This window comes from Rhipicephalus sanguineus, chromosome 1, assembly GCF_013339695.2.
Source record: "Rhipicephalus sanguineus isolate Rsan-2018 chromosome 1, BIME_Rsan_1.4, whole genome shotgun sequence".
Taxonomy (NCBI): domain Eukaryota; kingdom Metazoa; phylum Arthropoda; class Arachnida; order Ixodida; family Ixodidae; genus Rhipicephalus; species Rhipicephalus sanguineus.
Window position 1 is genome coordinate 148,265,919 of NC_051176.1, and position 22,225 is coordinate 148,288,143.

A 22,225-nucleotide genomic window follows, 5' to 3' on the forward strand; every position below is an offset into this window, starting at 1 on the left:
TCTGTATTCCACTGCGTCCATTATCACACCTCACACCACTTCAGCACCTCAAAAAAGAAAGACCGTTATTAGTTTAGAGTTGCAAATTGGCACGTGACCTACAGTGACTTATGTCATTACACATGCGCAGTTTCAGCATCCTGCAATAAATGGAAGTTAGTCAGGGGAAATCTTTATTGAACGCCCCTCGTATGTATAAACCTTGTGTATGTAACAAGAAAAATTTTTTTGTCACTTTACGGTCACGCAAAAAAATTTGATACAATTTTTTTTCTTAAATAGAATCGTCTGAAGAATTTATTTCAGCAATAAAAAAATTACACATTTTTGGACTGCATTTTGCGAAAAAATTCGACCCGCAGAGGGTTAAAATGTATTTTGTGCCAAAGTATGTCTTGGCACATAACAGAGATATTATGTATTTCAGAGTACTCTTATCTTGTATAAGGGCCATTGTGCCACAGTAGAGGTTCTTGAAACTACCTTAGCTTGCTCTTTGGTTCATTTCGAATACAGTTTTTTCCATCTTTACTGAGAAAATGTTCACGAGGCCCAAGGAAACACTCAAAATCTGGCATTGTGGCAAGCTGGCATGGGAACTCAAAAGAAGCATTGCCACAGTCTTAAAGGAAGTAGATGGAACTTTCTTGAAAGGGGGCCTGAACCACTTTGCCAAGTAATTGTCAAATGACCTCAGTATCGGAGTTCACCTTACGAATCGATTGTCACAAAAATTTCTCTAATCCGTCAAGAACGAGCGGATTTACAGGGATTTATCACACACTTCAAGCACTTTCTCACTTCTTTCGACCCGATGAGCATGCTGAAAGCTACATCACAGGGAAAAGAAGTTGTGTCAGCATGCGTCATAACCTTGGGCGCACGTGATGAAATGTGATCGCTCTCTCCTGTTGTGATTCCTGTGAACACTCGTGTGGCTACTGTGTAATGTTAGCAGGTTATGGGGTGCGGCAGTGGCACGTGGCAGCACCCAGTGGCAAGAAGCGCATCTGCTCCACACACCGCTCTTTATTTACGTTGGCTATTAGCCAATAGCATACTATCCGTTGTGTGACGCTAAACAGTAGGCGCTGGCAGCTCCAAAGATGGTGAGCACAGACATCTGTACAAAAAGAGGGCCCTTGAGAAAATGGCAACTTCACGCTCCGATTCTAACCTCCCCTTGCAGCGCACGACTGCAAGATTTGGCTGAGCTGTTAATAGCAGTGTCTGCTTTCCACAGGATGTGTTTTTTCACCAAGCCTGAGGGGTGCTTCATGACCCCTTTTAGATGAACTTAAATGGTATTGGAATTGTTTCATGGAATCTTAACCAAATAGAACTGCTCTTAATGTGTGGGGAAACTAGAGAAGCACCTGTAAATTTATTGAATTACGCTTAACGGGACTGACAACTGCCCCGAACGTGTCATCATAGAATGTTAGTGGAAATAGAAACAACATGAATTACATATAGAGTGATAAACTCCAGCATGCTATTTGCAGTTTAAGTAGGAATTGTTGTCTTAAATTGTCACAGAAAGTTGCAAAACGCGTAATGTTGCTGCTACTTCCGGAAATGCCTTGCTAATATGCATTTGAGGCATTGAGGTTGTTGCCCAGACTCGGCTGTTATTTAGTGCACTGTAATTGGTGTTTAGAATTGCAGTCTTTATAACATATAGGCATTTGTGCTTTATTTTATGCGTACTAACGGGGGAAAGAAATTTACGCTGACAGTGGTGCCTCAAGTTGAACGGCAAACTTGTGATAAGCTGTTGCGCTCCTCGTTACATGGCGGTACATTTGATTGCTTTTGTTATCAGCTAGCTCTTTATTTTACCTGTCATGTGATTATTGTTTGCTACAGGTGCAGACCTTGCAACTCTTTTACAACTATTTCTGGCTGTCTTTGTGTTACCTCCTATTTATGCAGCTGAAAATTATTGTTCGCAACGAGACCACTATTGAGAATTGGATTGTGGCCAAGGCCCAGATGAGAGAACGTGATGATGAAGATGACTTCGTCTATCCGTACAACCTGGGCGTGGCTGAAAACCTGAAGCAGGTCTTTTTCTACCCACTTGGCGATGGCATTACTTGGCCCGTGGTGCCTGGATGCAACCAGTATACACTGACTGTAAGTTGCAACCCTTGTTTCCAAACTTGTTTAAAAAATTTTCGGTCCCAGGGGGATCCCGTGACGTGTATCATGCTATACATGTATGAAAGACGGGGAATTTTAAGGCCTTGTTTTTCTTTGCTAGACACAACATTATTTAGAACTACCTTGGCTTTCTTGTCTGTTAGTTCTAAATAATACTATGCGTACAGAAGAATTGATGTCTGGGCAAGTTGGAATTGGTTATGCATCTTTGAATAGGGCGGCGCAAAAACAAGGACAAAAGAAAAGAATGACACACCACAGGCGCTCTGTGGTGTGTCGTCCTTTTCTTTTGTCCTTGTTTTTGTGTCGCCCGTTTCAAAGGTGAATACTATACATGTTATGAGCCATAATTCATGTTCATATACTCATGTTATGCCATGGCAATTTTGATACATATACTTCGTGTTAATGAGATTGCCACGAGAGCCCCTGTGTCATGCATATGTTAGCATGATTAGCATGTGTTAGCATATGTTAGCATGATCATATGTTACATGATTTTCATGTTATAACCCGTTATTTATGTTCTTCATACATTCATGTCATGCCATGCTAATTTTGGTATGTATATCAAGTGAACGAAACGGCCGCTAAAGCACAATGGCATAGGCAGCTAGGTAGATAAGCAGATGCGCTCGAAATGGCTTTGGTTCACCAAGAAATGCTTCACATTTAATATTAAATGACTGCTTATAATGGTGAGTTTCATCCGTGTCAAATAGGAAGCACTGTCAGTTGCAGATGTCCAGGTTCGTAGTATTTTTCAAGCAGCTCCAGGTCATTGCTGGGCAGCTTAAAATCTCAGAATTCAAGTCTCAGGCTTTTTTGTGCAGGGGAACATCAGATGTCAATCCTGTGTGGTTGCTTTCCTCCCACTTAGCCCATACAAGTTGAGAGTAGCTAGCAGCAAAGTCGAATTACTATGTCAGACACATCACGGCTTTCCATTTGCACTTTCTAGACTAGCATTACTATGTATACGATAGTTACTTGATTGTTGTGCTCTTTTTTCAAAAAAAAAAGTTTACTAAAAAGTTACATGCACATGAGATTCATGTAGGAAACCAAAACTATAATAATAAGTAATTTTCATGGGCATTACACATTTCTTATTCAGTCTACACTGTCCATGAACAGTGTATGTCGTTGGGGTATACTATATAACTTAAAAACCATGTTGTGTCAATTATTGAGCCTGAATGTGTTTTATTGAACTGTTATTGAAAACTAGTAAAACAACTGGTTGGCAAACTTCTGTGCAAATGTATGCAATGTTCTCTAAGGCAGGGCTACTAAGGCCTCTGGGCCACACGCAGGGGTGCAACAGCTGCGCCAATTGCGCCAATTGCGCCAATTTGATACAATTTCTTATTTTTGCGCCAAGCTGAGCCAAAACAGTGAAATTTGTTGAAATTGCGCCACGCTACGCCAAAATGCCCGACCAGTTTCAAAATTTTCTCAGTTGCGCAAATTTTAGCGAGAAATGAAAGCCGCACTGGTCATCTGCAGTGTGGGCATCATTATCCAATACAGACGCGCAGACCCTAACCGTAACCCTTCCCCCCTTGCGAAAGAAAAGAAAAAAAGGCACAGTTTCACCGCAAGGACGAAGGAATGAATGCGATAGCAATAAGTTCTAATCTTATATGAAGTGAGGCTGGCAGCAAACTCTTTTGTATCCGATCTTGCGTAACTCTAGAAAACGTTGGTGTAAGAATGCGGCCACTCTAGGGAAAGATGCTCTTTCTACACAGTGTCTTCGCATGGAGAGCACAGCCTGTAGCAGGATATACCAGCCGCCCGCTGATGGCTGCCGAGATAGCGCGCGCCAGCGATCGCGACTGCGCCCTTAGAATCAAAGTTCAAAGTGACTGCTCGAGCGACAGCACCCTCACCCCCTTTTCATGCTTGTTCAAGACGGGTGCGGGGCGTTTCTTCTCTGGTTTGATGGCAGGCCTCCCGAGCGGAGTGCTGTTACTGCATGCGCTTTCCGAGCAACGGAGATGGGCTGGCTCGTTTGATCTCTGCCTCAGCCACATTCGTTGCCCGCACTCGCACGCTTTTGCCCTCGGTAGAACATACTGTGCGCGGGGGGGATGTTATCCATTTGGACTTTATACGGGACATAATGGCAAAAGCCCGTTAAGAGTGGCCATGTAATTGCTATCACAGTAAAGAAAGACAGTGGTTCTCAAATTTCCTGATGCTTGTTTTATTGCGTGCAGAACGCTTTTTAAGCCACTTTTGCCACAGTACACTGCTGTCCTGCGGAAAAGCGTACTGAGATTTAGAAGGGGCTATTAGTACTAGCTGTCAGGGACACAGCACATTTTGCTCCTTAATTACTCATTCGTGCACATGCCGTGTAATTACGAGTACTAGTATGATTGCTGATGGTCTAAAAAATTATTGGCAATCGTTTGGAGTTGCCGTGTAGGGCGTTTCTGCGGCCTTGAGAAACAATAGACAAAAGTGTATGCCAGTTTTCTTTTTGGTCACCCCCCACTTGCTCCTGCTTTACGAATCTCGAATTTCAAGGTTGCCAGGTTCGCAGGTCCACATTAGCATTTGCAGTGCACGTCGAATTATTTGACAGGCCCTGCAAATACTAATGTAGTAGACTGTGGGGTGGCTCAACACACTGCTTTTATTGAAATAGCAGTGTTCACGTGCACTGTGCATGAGTTGGCTGATGTTGAATAGTTTGTACATATTTTTGTTTTAATTTCTAAAAGTAAACCTTCTTTGTTATACTGCTCCAAATTTGGGATTTCGTGCTAAAGAATTCAGGTTTTTTTTTTTTTTTCGTAACCTGCTCCAAATTTGGATTTTTGTGCTCCAAAAGTAACATTTTGCTGCACCAAAAATTGCTCCAAATCCTATTTCGTCTGTTGCACCCCTGCACACTTGACCCACAACTGGATCTTTAGCACCCCACATCTGGATTCAGGCTTCAGTGTCTGGCGCTGAAATCAGCACACAACCTTTTATTGCAAGAGAAAAAATGTCTCCAAACACAATAGATACATGCAATGAACAGTTGCTGACAATATAAAAAAAAAGCCTGTACTTTTTTGTGGAGCTACAAAATGTGCAGCTGGACCAGTACAGTCTCTGCTTTTATAAGAATGTTTATACGAATGGCAAATACAAAAGCACATCAGGATTCTGTTACGCTGGCATCTATTCTTGGAAGCACCCATACGCCTGTGAGAAGACATTGCCTTGGGACTCTGAAGGACTTTGTCTCTTTGATGATTAACATGGTGTTTCAAAATAGGCAGAAAGCTGCAATAAGTGAGGTGATGCAAACAGACTGCTTTTTCACAAGCAAAACATGTCTATTGTTGCCAAATAGACACCCCTGAGTGCTTCCAGTTGCAGCCAATTGACCCCCCTTCACATAATTTTCTTGCATGATGGAGTATTGGTCTGCATTGTAATATATTTAGGAGCAATGCTGCTTTAGCATAACTGCTAAAAATGGCCAACATTTAGGCTGGCTTCAGTTGACATACATATTGCAGTTGAGTCCTACCGCACTAGCATAATTTTCTTCCTCGTCTCGCTCCTTTGCAGGTAGAGCAGATTCTTCAGAAGCACGACAAGCGTCTTCGAACTCGCCTCTATACTGTGGTGTACCCATACCGTGGCTCCTTTTTCCCGATTTCACATGGCTGCTCTGTCTGCATGACCACACCACTCACCGATGAGCCCCGCATTGCAGTCAACCCTGGCGATCGTGTTCTTGTTACTCGGTGGAAAAAGTGAGTATTTGTTTTTGTTTATTTATGAATGTTTTCTTTTTTATCCATGTTCCCACACCTCTACACTGGCTTTTCCGGTGTTCCTTTGTTCTTTTGCTGTGTGTTCTTGTCCCGTGCTCTGTGCTTCCCAGCCATGTAGGTCATGTAGCTCCCAGCCATGTAGGGAAGGTGCAGCAATGCACCTGAGTCAGCATTAGTTTACAGCCATCCCTATTACAAAAAGTGAGTAAATGGTCTTGTACCATTTGGCCAATGATGAGGTGTACTCCAGTAATGTGAACTTTGCATAAAGGTGATTTGAGTTTTTGAACAAGTTTTATTTTTTTTTTTTCTGCAAATGATTATCATTCAAGGCATCAGCGTATAGTATTAGTGAAGAAGGATAGAGTCAGTGCATGTACCGTATTTACACGGTTGTAAGTTGACTTTAATTTAAGTTGAACTCCCTATGATGCATATAAAAAATAAATAAATACATGTTAGCACATTCCGAAGCCGAAATTTATTAAAGTAGCCGCTGGACTGACTACTCGTAATCACTAGAGTTATCATCCTCTTCGTGAACTTCCGATGCCTGAACCCTTTTCTCTTTGAAGTGCATCCTGTGTATTCCCGCTTCTGAAGACACAGGCATACTTTTCGCATTTCGCATACTTAGAAAACCAGCACGAAAACACAGGAAAAGGACACAGGATGAGCACGTGTCCTGTGTCCTTCTATTCCTGTGTGCCTCCATTGCTTTCGTGCTGGTTTTTGAAGTATGCATCGATTCCAACTTGGCCACATTTCTACCTTACTACAGTTAAAGCTGGTTAATTCGACCCCGTTGATTCAGAAAACTGGATCATTTGGACGTGTTCTCTGGTCCCGGCAAGTGCAGTCGAACCCGATTACATCGAACTCGGATAAATCGAATTATCCTCTATATTGAACATTTTCTATCACGGCAATGCTTTAATGTGAATGCGTAGGAAAGTTTACGGCTATATCGAAGAAAAATAGTCGCAACACTTGATATATCGAACATCGGGCAGTGGGAATCGCCCCAAGAAGTTGGCTTTCCTTCAAAAACTTTTGGCTTTTTCTCACGGAAGAAGACTTTCCCACATTCATCTGGGAGACCTAGCGGTTTAATTAAGAAGACACCGCCGGAGCGAGTGGAAACTCCCACATATCACCACGCGCTTTTCCCCACAATTCCTCATCGTTGCGTCGCTGGCCCGCCATACGGAGTCGCCGTTCGCTTCTCTGTTCCCTTTTGTCCACGCGATGGATGCCGTGAAACAGAATAACCTGCTGTTTTTCGCAAATTCTACGATAATCAGTACAGTCGAACTTGGGGAAAAGGAGCCTTACGTCATCGCTGCATATGAAGATTTCCAAGCGCTAAATACATCGACACCATATTTTCTCGCGTATAATCCGCTCCTGCATATAACCCTGCCTCTCCAACTACAAACCAAGGAAAAATACAAAATTAAAAAAAGAAATATACCTAAATTAACTGCTTATTGCCTCAAAGGCGTCTTTTTTACTTTATCATTAAACCAAGCCGTGAAGCCAACTTGCACACGGACATTCGCCTTAATAAGTACATTCGCCTTAATAAGCGTCCTTAATAAGTACAACTCCCTATCATCAGCTATCGACTCGTGTTCCGCTAAAATCATCGCGTTGACAGAAACTTGGCTTAAGGGGAGACCCTGCTTCTGAAACATGTTTCTTGTTTTTGAGCGTATCATTATGAAACTTTCACAGCTTATGTATTTTTATGTGCTGATTTCAAACATGCAATTATTGTTCTAATACAATATGTAGTTTTGAAACTATTAAATAGTTTTTGTATTGTGAGGAGCAGGCTTTATTCCTAAACTGTGAGAGTTATCAAGCAAATCAGCCTATCACATAACCTGGAATCAATGCTGTATGCAATAAGACAAGAATGGATGTTCTAGGCCCCATTTGAACAAAAGTTGTGGTATTTGAACATTCCCAGCTTGATCCCAGTTTTGACCGAGCTCGACATTGCTGACTTGCCAAGTGTTCAACGTACTATAACTTTTGTTCAATTGGGCCTAGAACATCCATTCTTGTTTTATTGCAAACAGCATTCATTCCAGCTTATTGTGATATGCTGATTTGCTTTATAACTCTTACAATTTATAAATAAATCTTGCTCCCAACAATATACATGAAATATTTGATATTTTGGAAACAGCATAGTGTACTAGAAAAATAATTGCATATTTGAAATCAGGACATAAAAATACATAAGCTGCGAAAGTTTCATAAAAATGTACTGAAAAACAAAGAAATATGTCTCCGAAGCAGGGTCCCCCCTTAACGCGCATGTGTGTGACACCGAGATATATTTCTAAACGCTGATCGCTTCTCTTTTTTTCATTGTCACCGTGGCACACAGAGAGGCGGTGGCATGCTTCTGGGTATTTCCAACGATATCCCATCATCATCTGTGCACGTTCAAACTAATCTAGAGATGGTATGGGCTGTGATAACGTTTAGTCACCAGAACGTAGTTATTGGAGTGTGTTACTGCCCACCCTCACCCTCGTCTACATTCAGTAGCGATCTTCAAGATGCTATTAACATTGTTACTGCAAGTTTTCCTACCTCTCCGCTTTTGTTGTTAGGCGACTTCAATTTTCCTAATATAGCTTGGAATTCCCATTCCGCTTCAATTTTTCCACTCTCGTCCCAAGCTCGCGAATTCTTAAATGTTTGCTCGGTATTTTCATTACAGCAAATGTGTACTCAAGCAACAAGAATAGCAGTGCACGCTTCAAACACATTAGACTTAATACTAAAAAACAGTTCGGATATAATTGCGCCCATAATGTACCTTCCAGGCCTTAGCGATCACTTGCTCCTATATTTTGACATTAAATTAGCCCGCCCGAGAACAAACAAAAAGAAAAAAATGATATGTGACTACAACAGGGGTAACTTTGAGGCGATCGACAATGAGCTTTCTAACTTCACCGATCTTTTTCTTGACGGTTTCGACGATCGGAGTGTCGAAACTAACTGGAACATGTTTTCAGATAAAGTCACACAGCTCACTGATCAATACATCCCACACCGTATCGTAACCAACAGCTCAAATGCTCCCTGGTACAATAGCCATATCAGGCATTTATCAAACAGAAAAAAGCGTTTCTTTCGCGCCGCAAAGCTTTTGCCTACTAGTGATCACTGGGCTTTGTACACAACAGCGTCTGCGTTGTACATTCAAGCCCTTCGAGATGCAAAAAAACATTTTCATTCGCATGTACTGCCCTCTATGTTGACCACTAATGTTAAAAAATTCTGGCGAACTATTAATCCCTCAACCAATGGCGTTATGACGCTGACCGATTTCTCTGGTGACCCCATTTTATCGGATGTTTGTGCCACAGTTTTTAACCGTACCTTTGCTGAGAACTTCTCAGCTATCTCGGTTATTCATACTCCGACAACTGTCAGCCATACTTTTGAAGCTATGCCGCCTATACTAATCAGTACATTCGGTCTTCTTAAGCTCATTAATAAACTTGGTCTTCATTCAGCACCTGGATGTGATAATATTGGTGCGAAGTTTTTGAAAAACACTTCTACCTATACTGCATTAATCCTGTGTAAACTTTTTCAGCAATCACTTGATCATTCCGTTCTTCCAAAAGTGTGGAAAATTGGGAAGGTTATTCTGATTCAAAAGTCTGGCAGCAAAACATCTCCTTTTAACTATCGCCCCATTTCTTTAACCAGCACATGTTGTAAAATGTTTGAGCACATTATATTCACCAACCTTGTCAGTTTCCTTGAATCAAACTCTTTCTTCTCTTCAGCACAACATGGTTTTAGAAAACATTATTCATGTGAAACTCAGCTTATATCATTTACTCATGTACTACATCAAGTTCTAGACCGATCATCAATAATCAATTGCATATTTTTGGATTTTTGTAAGGCATTTGACAAGGTGTCATAAATTACTACTGCTTAAACTAAACAAGCTTAATATTGATAATAATTTACTGAAATGGATTGAGTGTTTTCTTTTAAACCGCTCACAATTTGTTTCCTTTAATGGCTCTAACTCTGAATTTACAGATGTGTATTCAGGCGTTCCTCAAGGCTCAGTCCTTGGGCCTTTATTATTTCTAATCTATATTAATGATCTTCCTTCCGTTGCAACTCTAACATTCTTCTATTCGCAGACGACTGTGTCATTTTCAGAGAGATAACAAATACTAATGATTCTTCCTTACTCCAATCTGATCTTGGTGCAGTTGCTAATTGGTGTAACGAATGGTTAATGAAGCTAAATATTAATAAATGTAAAGTCATGCGCATTTATAGAAAATCTTCCTGCTCACCACCATACTACATTGATAACATGAATTTAGAATCAGTCACTTCATATAAGTACCTCGGCGTGTACATTACAGCAAACCTGAACTGGTCTACTCATATCGAGCACTTAATTAACAAAGCTAATCGCATGTTAGGTTACCTTCGTCGAAATTTTTATCATGTTCCTCCTTTCTTGAAACTCCTCCTTTATAAAACACTAATTCGATCTAAATTGGAATATGCTACACCGGTCTGGGATCCCATCCAAGCAAACTTAATTTATGCTCTAGAAATGGTTCAGAATAACTCCGCACGTTTCATTCACTCTAATTACAGCCGCACCACCAGTATAACTTCCATGAAATCAAACCTTTCCCTCCCATCATTATCATCGCGCAGAAAAGTGTCACGCATTGCCTTGTTTCATAAGACGTATCATCATCCTACACTACGCGATCGCCTCATCCCTGAGCCATCTTATGTATCCCATCGCACAGACCATCGTCATAAAGTCGGACTCGCTTCATGTAATACTGCGCACTTTTATCATTCATTTCTACCAAGAACCTCTCGCGATTGGCAGTTCCGTAATTCCATAGCTAACATTGTATACTCAGGCTCTTTCTAAACTCACTGTAAATTCACATTTTGCTCTATTGTTTCATGTGCGTTTTCTCTTACTTTTTTTTTGTTTTCGTTCCTTTGTTTCTTGTTTTTTTGTGTCAAAGTGTTGTTAGTTGTTACCACTCCCCCTCTGTAATGCCTCTGGCCCTGAGGGGTATAATAAAATGAAAATGAAATGAAATGAAAATGTGCACTTCAAAGGAGCGAAAACGGCGTTCTTAAATTACCGAAACGACCACGGCCTTCAGAAAGGCATGGTCGTCATCCACAGTCTTACCACAATAGCGTCGATAGCGACTGGGGTCAGAGCTACGACAAGCACTAGTTTCGTTTTTGCCGCATGTCTTTAGAACTGCGTAGTCACCAACCATTATTGTGCATTAGTGAGCCAGGTTTGTTCAACAGCAGATGAGATGCTCGGCAGTTTTGTTTTGACTCTGGATGAAGGCCGCACACGTGCCTTCAGAACTGCAAGGACACTATTATCGTGTTTTTAGCGACAATGCTTTCGTTTTCGAAGTTCGAATGTTAACTTTAAAATGTGTATGTTGTGAATGCTACTTCTTTTGTGCCCTGACACAAAGCAGAAAGTTTGTTAGGAAGAGTTTGCTGTATTGCACACATGATGCTTCTGCTTTTCAGGTCGGGTCTCTTAAAAGCCTTTTTTTCTTTTCACATATGGTAATCATATTAATGGCTCAATCTGGTAACCCCTATGGCGGTATCCTGTATTCAATCCATGTGTCATAATGCACAAAAATGGCAGCCACTGGGTTAACCCTTTGTGGCACAGTGGGACTCGTATGTCCCACTTTTTTCTTCGCCATGTTCTAATTGTTTACATCAAAACCACTGAATCGATTGCTTTCAGACTTTTAGTGCGACTGCGTGGATGTTCCAGAAAGCGGTTTTGGTAGTTGTTTTTATGGTATTCGCAAGGTGCCAGCAGATAGCCGTGTTCCACACGAACCATTCCGCTGGCACGCGCTGTATCCTTTTTTCATCAGATTTTGGCGTGCTTTCCACCCGATACAGCATGAGCGGTATGCTTGAAAAGTTTATTTTGTACTCACGAGTTCCTAAATTTGCTATTATAGTGGTTTCATTCGTTCCTACCCATACAATTTCCTCAAAAATTTGTGCCCTGCAAAGTTGACACCCTTTCAGTGATATATTTTCGAAAGCGTAGCCAGTCTAACATTGTGTGCAACTGATTGCAGTATCCAGTTTTCATTCTGCTTCACACAGGGAAGTCTCTTCCAGTGGAGGAAGCAGTTGAGCTTCCTCCATGGACAAAAATTAGACTGTTGCAGGCATGCCCAGTACCCGCATCTGCTGCTTGAGTGCTGTTAGCAAGTGGATGTACGATGGTTATTTAGTTGAGTTTTCTTTTTGTGATGAGTAGGTGTTTGTAGGCTCTGTCCTTTGTGGTTTGTAAGGCAGCAACAACTTTGCATAAAAAAATAAAAGTACTTTTTTTTTCTGAAACGACTGTCTTTCAGTGGTCAGTGGACACATATGTCCCACTTTTTTCTCGAAAACCGTTAACGATAGAGAGCTCAAATTTTGTTCGTATTATAAGAAGCTTATAGAAATGACAATGCCACCCTCAATAGGTAGCCTGCGTTGTTCATAACATTATGCTCCATAAAGGGTTAAGACACGGGGATCTTGAGCCACGGTCACAATGTGAACAAAGCCACGAATGACAAAAATTGCAGCTTTTACTCTGCTCTTATGGAAAATAAGTGCTGGATTTGCGTATTTATCAAGAAAATGAAAATGCCTTGATGTAATACACACTTGTTTATTGTTTTCTTGATACTTTCAATAATTCGGACATTTTTTTCCGGTCCCGTGAAATCCGAATTAACGAGCTTTTACTGAACGACCATTTCGCATGTCATCATTAGAAACCGATCGCTCATGTAGTTTAGTGACTTATGCCGCAAGCTCCAAAAAGCACCCCAACTTCAACCTGTGAAAACCTTGGTGCTTCGCTTCACATGTGAAAATTTAGTCACGCTACAGTTTCTACTGCCGCACCACCCATTCAGAAGCTCCACACTTGCCATCCCGCTGTGCAGCTAGTTCTTCGGCATAGAGGACAGCAGCCCTCTTGTCTGCTGCTGTGAATGAGTGCCGAAAGTATCTTGGGCCCGGAGCACACCAACACCGATCAAGCACAGCAGCAGCACGCAGTTGTTGAAAAAAGATGTGCCAAAGAGCCAAAAAGAGAAGCTCTTCCACCATCTACTGGTACCCACCCCCTATACGAATCACTGCTGTTCACTGTCAGGAGTGCTGCTGCTGATTCGAAAAGCAACTCTTCCATTGATGATCACCACTCCCACAAGAGTCTTGACACACATGTGTCTTTGGAAAAATTTGCTAAAAGAGGGTGGTTTCATCGGCATTGAAGATATCTCAGGGTTCAGGTCTTGCTGTGATATCTTGCCAGTTTTTTTTTCTTTTTTTTTTTCATTCGTCCATGCTGTCAAGGTCCACAGCTCAGTTTTCACCAGTAACTGCTTTACCAACAATTTCATGCTGTGCTTTAAAGAATTGAAGCCAACCGGAACCACCTTTAAGATCCTCCCTGCCAAGATAAAAGGAAGGTCCTTGGTTTTTTTCTTTAATCATGGGACCGTACATCGGAATGTTTCACGACCATATATGTCCACAAACCATTTTTGCACAGCTACCTCAACATCATCATGCATGGCTGTGCGTATACATCTGGTGCCACGTGCACTGGGCTTTTTGTCTGGCTTAGCCCTCCCGGCCTTATCTTTCAAGATAGTACTGACGGTGCTCCTCGTTATCTTCTACATGGCGATGACGTTCAACTTCTCTTCGCCGCGTTTAACTTGATTCATGTTTTAGAGCGTCATGGTGAATGGCAAATTCTTCTGCTTTGCACTGGCCATTGCGCCAGCATTGTGTAAAGCACTCCTGAGAAAGTTCACAGAGTGCTAACACCACCAACCACACCGAGTGGTAAACAGAAGCAGATGGCCTGCAACCTTCAATGATGAGAGCATAAGAGCCTCTAATTTGCTGTGTGTGTCGCGGGCAGCCCAGGGTCACTTTTTTGCAAGAAGGTGTCTGCCCATGCACTGCTGAGCTGAACCATTTTTTCTAGGGTTGTGTTACTAGCAGGTTTACCACGAGGGAAAGCTAGCACGTGGGTCACTTTCACAGCACTTGGAGTTTGATACTACTATACCGGTTGTTGTTGATATTTTTGTTCGATGTAACCATAATTTTTCTTGTATGCATGTATTCTCGTTGTAACTTTACCGTGTTATGAAATTGTTTGGTGTAAGGGATAATTCTATGTGAATGGGTTCAATATAGTTGGGCTGGACTCAGGGGCGTAGGCAGAAATTTGTGGGGGGGGGGTAGCATCTCCTTGATCTGAAGAGGGGGACGGGCAGGCAGGTGTGGTCGAGTGTCATTTTGTGCTCTGTATGAGACAGCAAAAAAATAATTTCAATGGGGGGGCACTGGCCTTGTGTGCCCCCCCCCCCCCCCTGGCTACGCCACTGGTTGGGCTGTACTAGTACATAAACTGAGAGTGGGGCATGTTATAGCTTATGTGATTGGCATTGTAGAAATATATTTTGACCAGACTTATGCATAAGCACCCATTGAGTGTTTGAAAAGTTTCATATTATCCACTTAACCATTGTGGTATTATTGTAATAGGATTCAGCAGTTCTGCCAGTATTTAGCTTTGCCCTTTATTATATACTTTGGCTAGCTGCTGTCCCCTTTGCATCAAAGCCCAGAAACCATGTTCAGGCATTGTGCTTTGCTGATTAAATTATTTTCTCTCTTTACAGGCACTGGCTTTATGGAGAATTAGAAAGTGCAAAGTTTTCTACAAAATCTTGTGAGTACTGGATTAAATGTTACTTTTAACTAACAGTGTGCAAAAGGGGAAATTTTCAAATTGAATAGAATACAACATATTCGAGGAATACATTTCTGGAAGTGACATCAGATACGAAGCATAGGCAAAGTCTATTAGGCGTAACAAGAAATCAGGCTTAATATAATGCTGTTCGCATTTTGGAGCCTAAATAATGTAGGAGCTTGTAAATTATAACTGTTTTGAATTATTTGGGGCAGCATAGCAATGACATTACTGCATGTTGTCAAATGTACGTGAAGTGTGTTCGCTGAAGGAGAGAAGTGTGATACCACAGCTCTAGACATTAATGAAAGAGGGGGATATATCAAGGGCTCGTTTCTTTTTTCTTTTGTTGTTAGACAATGATACTTCAGGAAGGTATAGGAAAATTACTTGTATGTTTTAACTGTACCATAGTAGTTATGACATCAACTTGCTGCAGGTAGGGACCGAACCTACAACCGGTTCAGTTCCTACCTGCAGCAAGTTGATTTTTCATTCACTTTGATTCCTCTCTATGTCATAATTACTATGCTACAGTGAACACATACAAGTAATTTTCCTGTACCTTCCTTGAGCTTCATTGTCTGTTGGTTTCATTAGGTTAGCTCTAGACATTGTTTTTAAGGGATGAAAACTTCGTGAGACTGCTCAAATAAATAATAAGTACTTTTTTCAAATCTAGCACACTTTTTTTTTGCAGCCCTAAATAATTAACCCATTCGCTGCCACACGCTCGTGCGGACCCGCTGTACCGCGCATTTTTCAGCAAAAGCGCACGTGTGTGCAACACGTTTCCTTTTCTCTGTGTCATAAGTGCCTAGTCAAAGTACTTGCTGCAAAATACATCAACATACATTTATTTACAGCTCGTAAAAATTCATGTTCTGATCTCTCAAGTTGTTTCAGTTCACAGGTGTTTCAAAATGTGAAAAAGGTTGCAGAGGGCGGCACCACGCTTTTCGTGCTCCCGGCAGCTTTCACCTTTCTTTCCTTGTGCCTTGCGCACTTGACACTGCCGTAAGGGGTTCATTTTCATGGGATTAGGAGGAATCTGACGTATGAGCCCATTCAATCGCTTCAAGGCGCCAGGTGCCACCTTTCCTTCTGCCCCTGGATGAAAAAAAAAAACACTAAAACGAAAAACAGCACCAAAGTGCCTTCAACCCACACAAGTAACTACTGCCATCTATCAGTAATGTATCCCAAGCATCCTTAACCCTTTACTGCCGGTTGTCGCGAATTCGCGACATACCGAAAGACGCCGAATAAGTAACACACAAAACGCGTTGATGCCTTCACCGGTGGCTGTCACGTATTTTCAGCAAACGTAGCTTTCAGCACAAGACATCTAGCGCCATTGCATGTAAGGTATTGCAAGCTGGAACCCAGTGTTGTGTATCAGTTGCGGGAGAGCACGAAGCGCGTGCAAGAGCTCTCACTACTTCGTTGTTTTCTGCCCGAGGGACGTAAGTTCCATCTCCTATAAAATTTTTTCGATGTGCACGCATACAAGAGGTTGCACACGACGTGCCTCGTTGTTTTGAAGTACGTTATTTACTGCGCGATCCTCGCTTCTGTGGTACGTCGCGAATTCGCGACATCCGGCATTTGAGTCAGTCAGTGATGACTGCCGGTATGACAAGTTCATGATGGACTTCCGCTCATTTTATGGGAAAAAAGGCTTTGCATGCGCTTGCCACCTGAAGATAAAAGTGACGACAGCTGTCTTAATGACAGCGAAGACGACAATGTCGATCCCGATCCTCATGCACAAGTACGAGTGTCTTCATCGAGCAGTGATGATGAAGACGAAGATGTGGTAGACCAGCCAAGCTAGTGCCTCTCTAAAACATGCAGTGTGGTGGGAAAAAAAAAGACTGTCAAGAACAGTGGGAAATGCCACACTGGAAAACCGCTCATCCTCAATGTGACACTGTCCGAGCCCCTACTGAATATTTCAAGGAATTTTTTATGACGCCTTCACGGAACACATCGTTCAGCAGAGCAATCTGTTTGTGACGCAGAAAAATCCGAACAAAAGACTGGCTCTGTCCCGTGGTGAGCTAGATCTATTTGTTGGTGTCGTCACCTTCATGTCATTCTGTCGGCTTCCAAGAAGTCGGCTATACTGGGCGGCGAAGTCTAGGGCACACATGGTGGCCGACATGATGTCACGTGATTAGTAGGAGGCAATAAAGTCAAACTTGAATTTAACAACAATGACGTTGCCAAATTACGTCACCCTGAAGAGATCCGCTTCATTGATGCGGCGATGCCATACTTGCATTGCATTGAACATATTGAGCTACTATTGGCTTAGGTGCCGGTTGTTGCGAATTCGCGACATACCAAAAAGTATGCATTAAAGTTGCATTTTGGATAATGCAACTGCTGATTTATGTGAAGGCTGGTATTTAAAGCTGAAAAATGAAAAACAAATTTTTTTCTTCGGCGCTTTCATAATTCAGGCATTAAAGGGCTAAATAAGCCGACATGTGCCGCCACCCCTTAATAACTTTAGGAAGTACTAAATACAGGAGCCTGGCGATTCGCCGGCTTTGGCAGTGAATGGGTTAAAGCCACAGTAGCCATCATCATGGAAAGAAATTATTTCACTAGATATTTTTCAACCAGCTCTAGAACTTCTTCATTGAGGATTTCACATTTTAAACAAAACTTGAAATGTTGGTTAACTAATCATTGTTGATTACCTATGGTCGTAGTAAAAAATAAACTGAGTTAGTCAAGATGACGGCTCACAATACTACGTTGTGAACATTCTCACCAAACACATTTGGATTTTTTTTAATTTGGCAAGAATTAGCAGAAACACTGTGTATGATAATATTTCGTTGGGTCTGGTCTGACATTGCTAACTGCGGTTACTGCACTATTCAGCACGCAGGCCGAAGGGCTGGTTCCCGCGACAGTGTGCTGTTGAAGTTGCTGGCAGTAAGGGGAGCCGTAGCTTCACAGAGGCATCATCGAGCTTCGCTGACTACAAGAAGTACAAGTGAAACAGGCCGTCGCGTCACTGCACTGCTGCAGCCTCCATTGTCTGCCAAGCCTAGCTGCCAGATTTCAGACCAGTCAGATTTTTTCTTCCCATGGGCCGCTGTCACTGTTGTGTGCGTATGGACTCAGCTGCTCCCCAAGTTAGTTGTAAATACCATTTACAAAGAAAATTTTTTGTCACTTTGCCTTTCCTGGAGGGGCCTTTTGAGTCATTTCTCAATTTTTTATTAATGTTTTGAAGATCTAAAGCAAGTTTCTACTGTGAAGCCTTAAAAAGAAAACAATGGCATGAATTGCTGTTGAAAAGCTGTGCATGACTGTTCTTCAGGCTGACTGGTAGATGGAGAGAGTCAGCCTGTGAGTGTGCAGTGGGCTGCCAGAGAGTTACTAGACTGTGCCTTTCCATGAGTTGTAGTTCTGATGTAGACATTTCCAGTTGCAAGATTTCTTGGGCCTCTCAAATGTGTTGTGTTTTTGTAGTGGGCTTAAATTCAGGTTGACGCTCCTGTGGATACCGAGTGCTTGCTCCACAACTGGGCATTGAAGGAAGAGATAAAAAAAACTTGGCTTTGGTTAAAAGTTGCAATGGCATGTGTCACATCAACCAAGTTAGGTTGATGTGACACATTCCACACATAAACCACCAGGTTAGGTGCAAAAGTGAGAGTCGAGGCCTGAACAACCAGTAAGGTGTTGTGCAGGAGCTTTGCTGTAACAGTTACTAAAAAAAGCAGTGATGTTACTACACAGGTGAACTTGTAAAGTAGAGCAGATCGGGCATGTAATGAAATGACAGAAGTAGATTGTGCACTCACTGTTCAGCAAAGAGTTTGTGACCTAGCTTGGTTTATGGCACTTTGCTTTTGCTGCATAAAGGGTCAGAGCAGTATCTTTTAAAGGGCTCCTGAACTACCCCTTAGGCTTAGTGAAAAAACACATTCTCCGAACAGCAAACCATGCTATGAACAATTCATCCAAATTTTGTAGTCGTGTGCAGCACAGAGAGTTTACAAGCGGTGTGCGAAGTTGCCACTTTCTCAAGTGCTCTTCATACAGAGGCCGTGTTCTCACTCACTTTGGTGGGCAAACTGCAGATTGCTGCTATTAGCTAAGAGCTGACATAAATCAGGAGCGGCATTTGGATCAGATTCATTTCTTGCCACATGCCAGCACCATGCTTTATAGTGTGCTAAAATTACACAGCAGCTACACTATTGTATGCAGGAATCACAGCGAGAGAGAGCGATTGCCTTTCATGACATGCTGACGTAGCTTCTTTCCCCTGTGTCATCCCCCCCTGTGTAGCTTCCAGTGCACTCATCTGGATGAGAGGAGTGCGAAATTGCTTAAAGCATGTGACATATCCCTGTAACCCCGCTTGTTCTTGACAGATTCAAGAAATTTTTGCACCAATTGATTCGTGGGGCAATAAACTCCGGTACTGAGGTCATTCGATGATTACGTGGAAAAGTGGTTCAGGATCCCTTTAAGAACGAGGAATGGGGACATGGTTTGGGAAACTGAAAGTGACAGCTGTAGATATCTACACCAAACGGAAAATGAGGGGAACTTCATTACGGAGTCACTGTAGTAAAGAAGTGATTGCGTTCTACATTCTCGCAGTGATCTAAGTCAACCAAAAATAGGATGAAGATGTGCTTGCCTATTCACTTTGTTAGTGGATTTGATCCAGAGTGAGGGCTCCTGCATGTTGGGTGTTGCTTTGAAATGTTAAAGGCCAACTGCAGTGGAAGTTTTCCAACACATAAAAAAAAATTTTGTAGCATAGTATACTAGCTACTAACATGGCTTTGCGCAAAATTTTGTGTTTGAAGTCTAAGTGGGTGCATCAGTAACGAATTTTTTAAAAATTAATGGTGTCAGTATCAAAAGTGGAAAGCAGTATTGGAGCTCACTGGAAGTGACACAGAACCCAGACTCCGAGTGACTTGAACCAACATGTTTGCTAGATCCTTCACACACTTTGTATATGCCGTGTGTGGCTTCCCTTCCAAGATGTTCTTGTGTAATTTGAAAAGCAGAAAAATACCATTGGGACAGCTCCCATTGTGCTGCATGTGGTTGTGGGATTGATGTTATATATCTCTCCTGCTGTGTAGCTGCATGGAACACTGCTGAGGTGCCTGTCGTCTACTATGGGCAATCTGAAAGCTGCTATAGTTTAAGTATACGTGATGTTGCTAGCCTTACGACCTCGTTGCAATTACTTTGGTGCCACCCACTGTCGGCTGTCGTGGAATTGAACAGAAGTGAAATTCTTCTGCAGTTGGCTTTTATGAAATTAAGTTGAACTGTATTAGTAAACCATTCAGCTTTTCTGAGCAAGCCACTGTTACCATATTGGAAACCCTTCTAAGACCAAAAAGGATTAAATACAGGTGAAATCACTCCTTCACCAAGTTGCCATAATGTCATGGACTTTGAAAGTGTATGCTCGGGCCCATGGAAATTTTTTTAGGTAAGGATTGCCTATATACTATTTCAAAGAAGGCAAACATTAAACTTAGCAAGTTTCAACAGCTTCTACTTTGCCACAATGGGCCAAATGCTACGAGAAAAATTTACTTTGATATTGGTGACATCACACTGATGTACCAGCACCGAGGCATTGGCATGAAACTTAAGAAACGCAAGTTTGCCCTTCATTTTCTCTTGTTTATTCAGACATGTATTTCGAAATAATGAAAGAGTTCTAAAACAGTATCATGTCTGACCTAATTTAGTGTACCTTTAGTATGTTTAGCTGAAATGAAACTGTAAATTCTTAAAGCTGGTGGAGTCTTTTTTTTTTTTTTTGTTAAATGTACACTTGGACAAGAACATGAAATATTCTCACCATGTTCTCTATAAATATGTTGGCATGCTATAGTTTTGCTCCATGAAACAAAAATTTTGTGTACTTGTGTTTTTCAGCACCCAATATCTCGTGCGATGGAAAGGATCATTACCTTTTATACATACTGTTTTCTTCTTATTATACAACATGCATTGAATTTTTTTAGTTGCTCAGTGCATTCATGTAAATAAAGTTTCTATTTTGTTATGGTGAGGTTGACTGCATGCAGTGTAGTATGGCAAGGGTAGATTATATGTAAAGAGTACAGCTGCCTGCTTAGCAGAATTTCAGTAAAAGTAAGATATAGGAACAGGTTCCAACAACCCGGTGACACTGCTTATTATTAGGGGTGTGTGAATAGTGAATTTTGGAACCAAATCGAATACAAATCGAATAGTGATTATGCCGAATCGAATATGAATCTAATACTATTCGCATAGTTTTCGAATACCGAGGCAATTTTTTTCAAAACAGCTCTAGAAGTTCACTACATTTTATTTGAAACAAATGTTCACAAACATTAACAAATGAACATGTCCATCACTTTTAATAAAGAAAAAAAAATACCACAATTATGTAAACTGAGGTAAGTTTGTATAGTGCACCAACTGGAGCCCTCAAGATACTTTGGAAGTGTAGATTGAAATACAGAATTTGCTACAGTGTTCAAGGTGGTATGTACATTGTCACCAGCTTTTAAATAAAACTGTGGCATAAAGGTTAAACAATGTAGAACCAAACACCAAGCATTCAGCTAAATATGTATTGAAACAGATAAAACCAGTTATTACAGCATGAGCATTCGCACCAAAAGCAGGTGAACATCAGTGTTGAATATTGCAAACAATTTACACAAACACAGCACTTGCGTCTGTTGTTATTCATGTAAACATGTACAAACGTGCACTTCTGTAGCTGAATACAGCCGCAGTCCTTACCTTCTCATGATGATGACCAATCTCATGATAGTAGATTCATGATGCTTTCGTTTCGACGACACAGGAGTCTTAAGCAAAAGCACTTTCGTCCAGTAATCAATATAGTGTTGATAATAATAATATCTGGGGTTTTACGTCCCAAAACCACGATATGATTATGAGAGACGCCGTAGTGGAGGGCTCTGGAAATTTCGACCATCTGGTGTTCTTTAACGTGCACCTAAATCTAAGTACACGGGCCTCTACCATTTCGCCTCCATCGAAATGCGACCATAGCGGCCGGGATAATATAGTGTTGATAGTCCGGTAAAAGCTGGGGCTGCATGCGTCTTTGTAATTCAGTCATTAAAACAAGAAAACTGGCCCCTCACTGTTTTGTTCTTTGGGGTTTTCCCGTCCTGATTATTAGAAAAATATTAAATAAATGTGCAGTATTTTGAATATGCACCATTTGATTCGAGCACCAAATTGAATATACCACTATTCGATTTGTTATTCTAAATTTTCTAATGTTCACACACCCTACTTATTATGCATCATGCACATATATAGTATTGTGTATGAAGGTTGTAACTGTTTTTTA

The 22,225-nt window shown here is 41.5% G+C and overlaps 1 protein-coding gene across 1 annotated transcript in view; it reads left to right on the forward strand.

Moving 5' to 3' along the window:
• LOC119400045 (palmitoyltransferase ZDHHC6) overlaps positions 1–20,915 on the forward strand; it is a 33,918-nt gene extending 13,003 nt beyond the window's left edge. The window contains exons 5-8 of the mRNA XM_037666967.2: positions 1,936–2,139; positions 5,746–5,933; positions 14,759–14,808; positions 17,731–20,915. Of these exons, the coding sequence (XP_037522895.1) occupies positions 1,936–2,139; positions 5,746–5,933; positions 14,759–14,808; positions 17,731–17,849 (561 nt within the window). The 3' untranslated portion in view covers positions 17,850–20,915. The remainder of the gene's footprint in view (positions 1–1,935; positions 2,140–5,745; positions 5,934–14,758; positions 14,809–17,730) is intronic.
• The last annotated feature ends 1,310 nt before the right edge of the window (positions 20,916–22,225 follow it).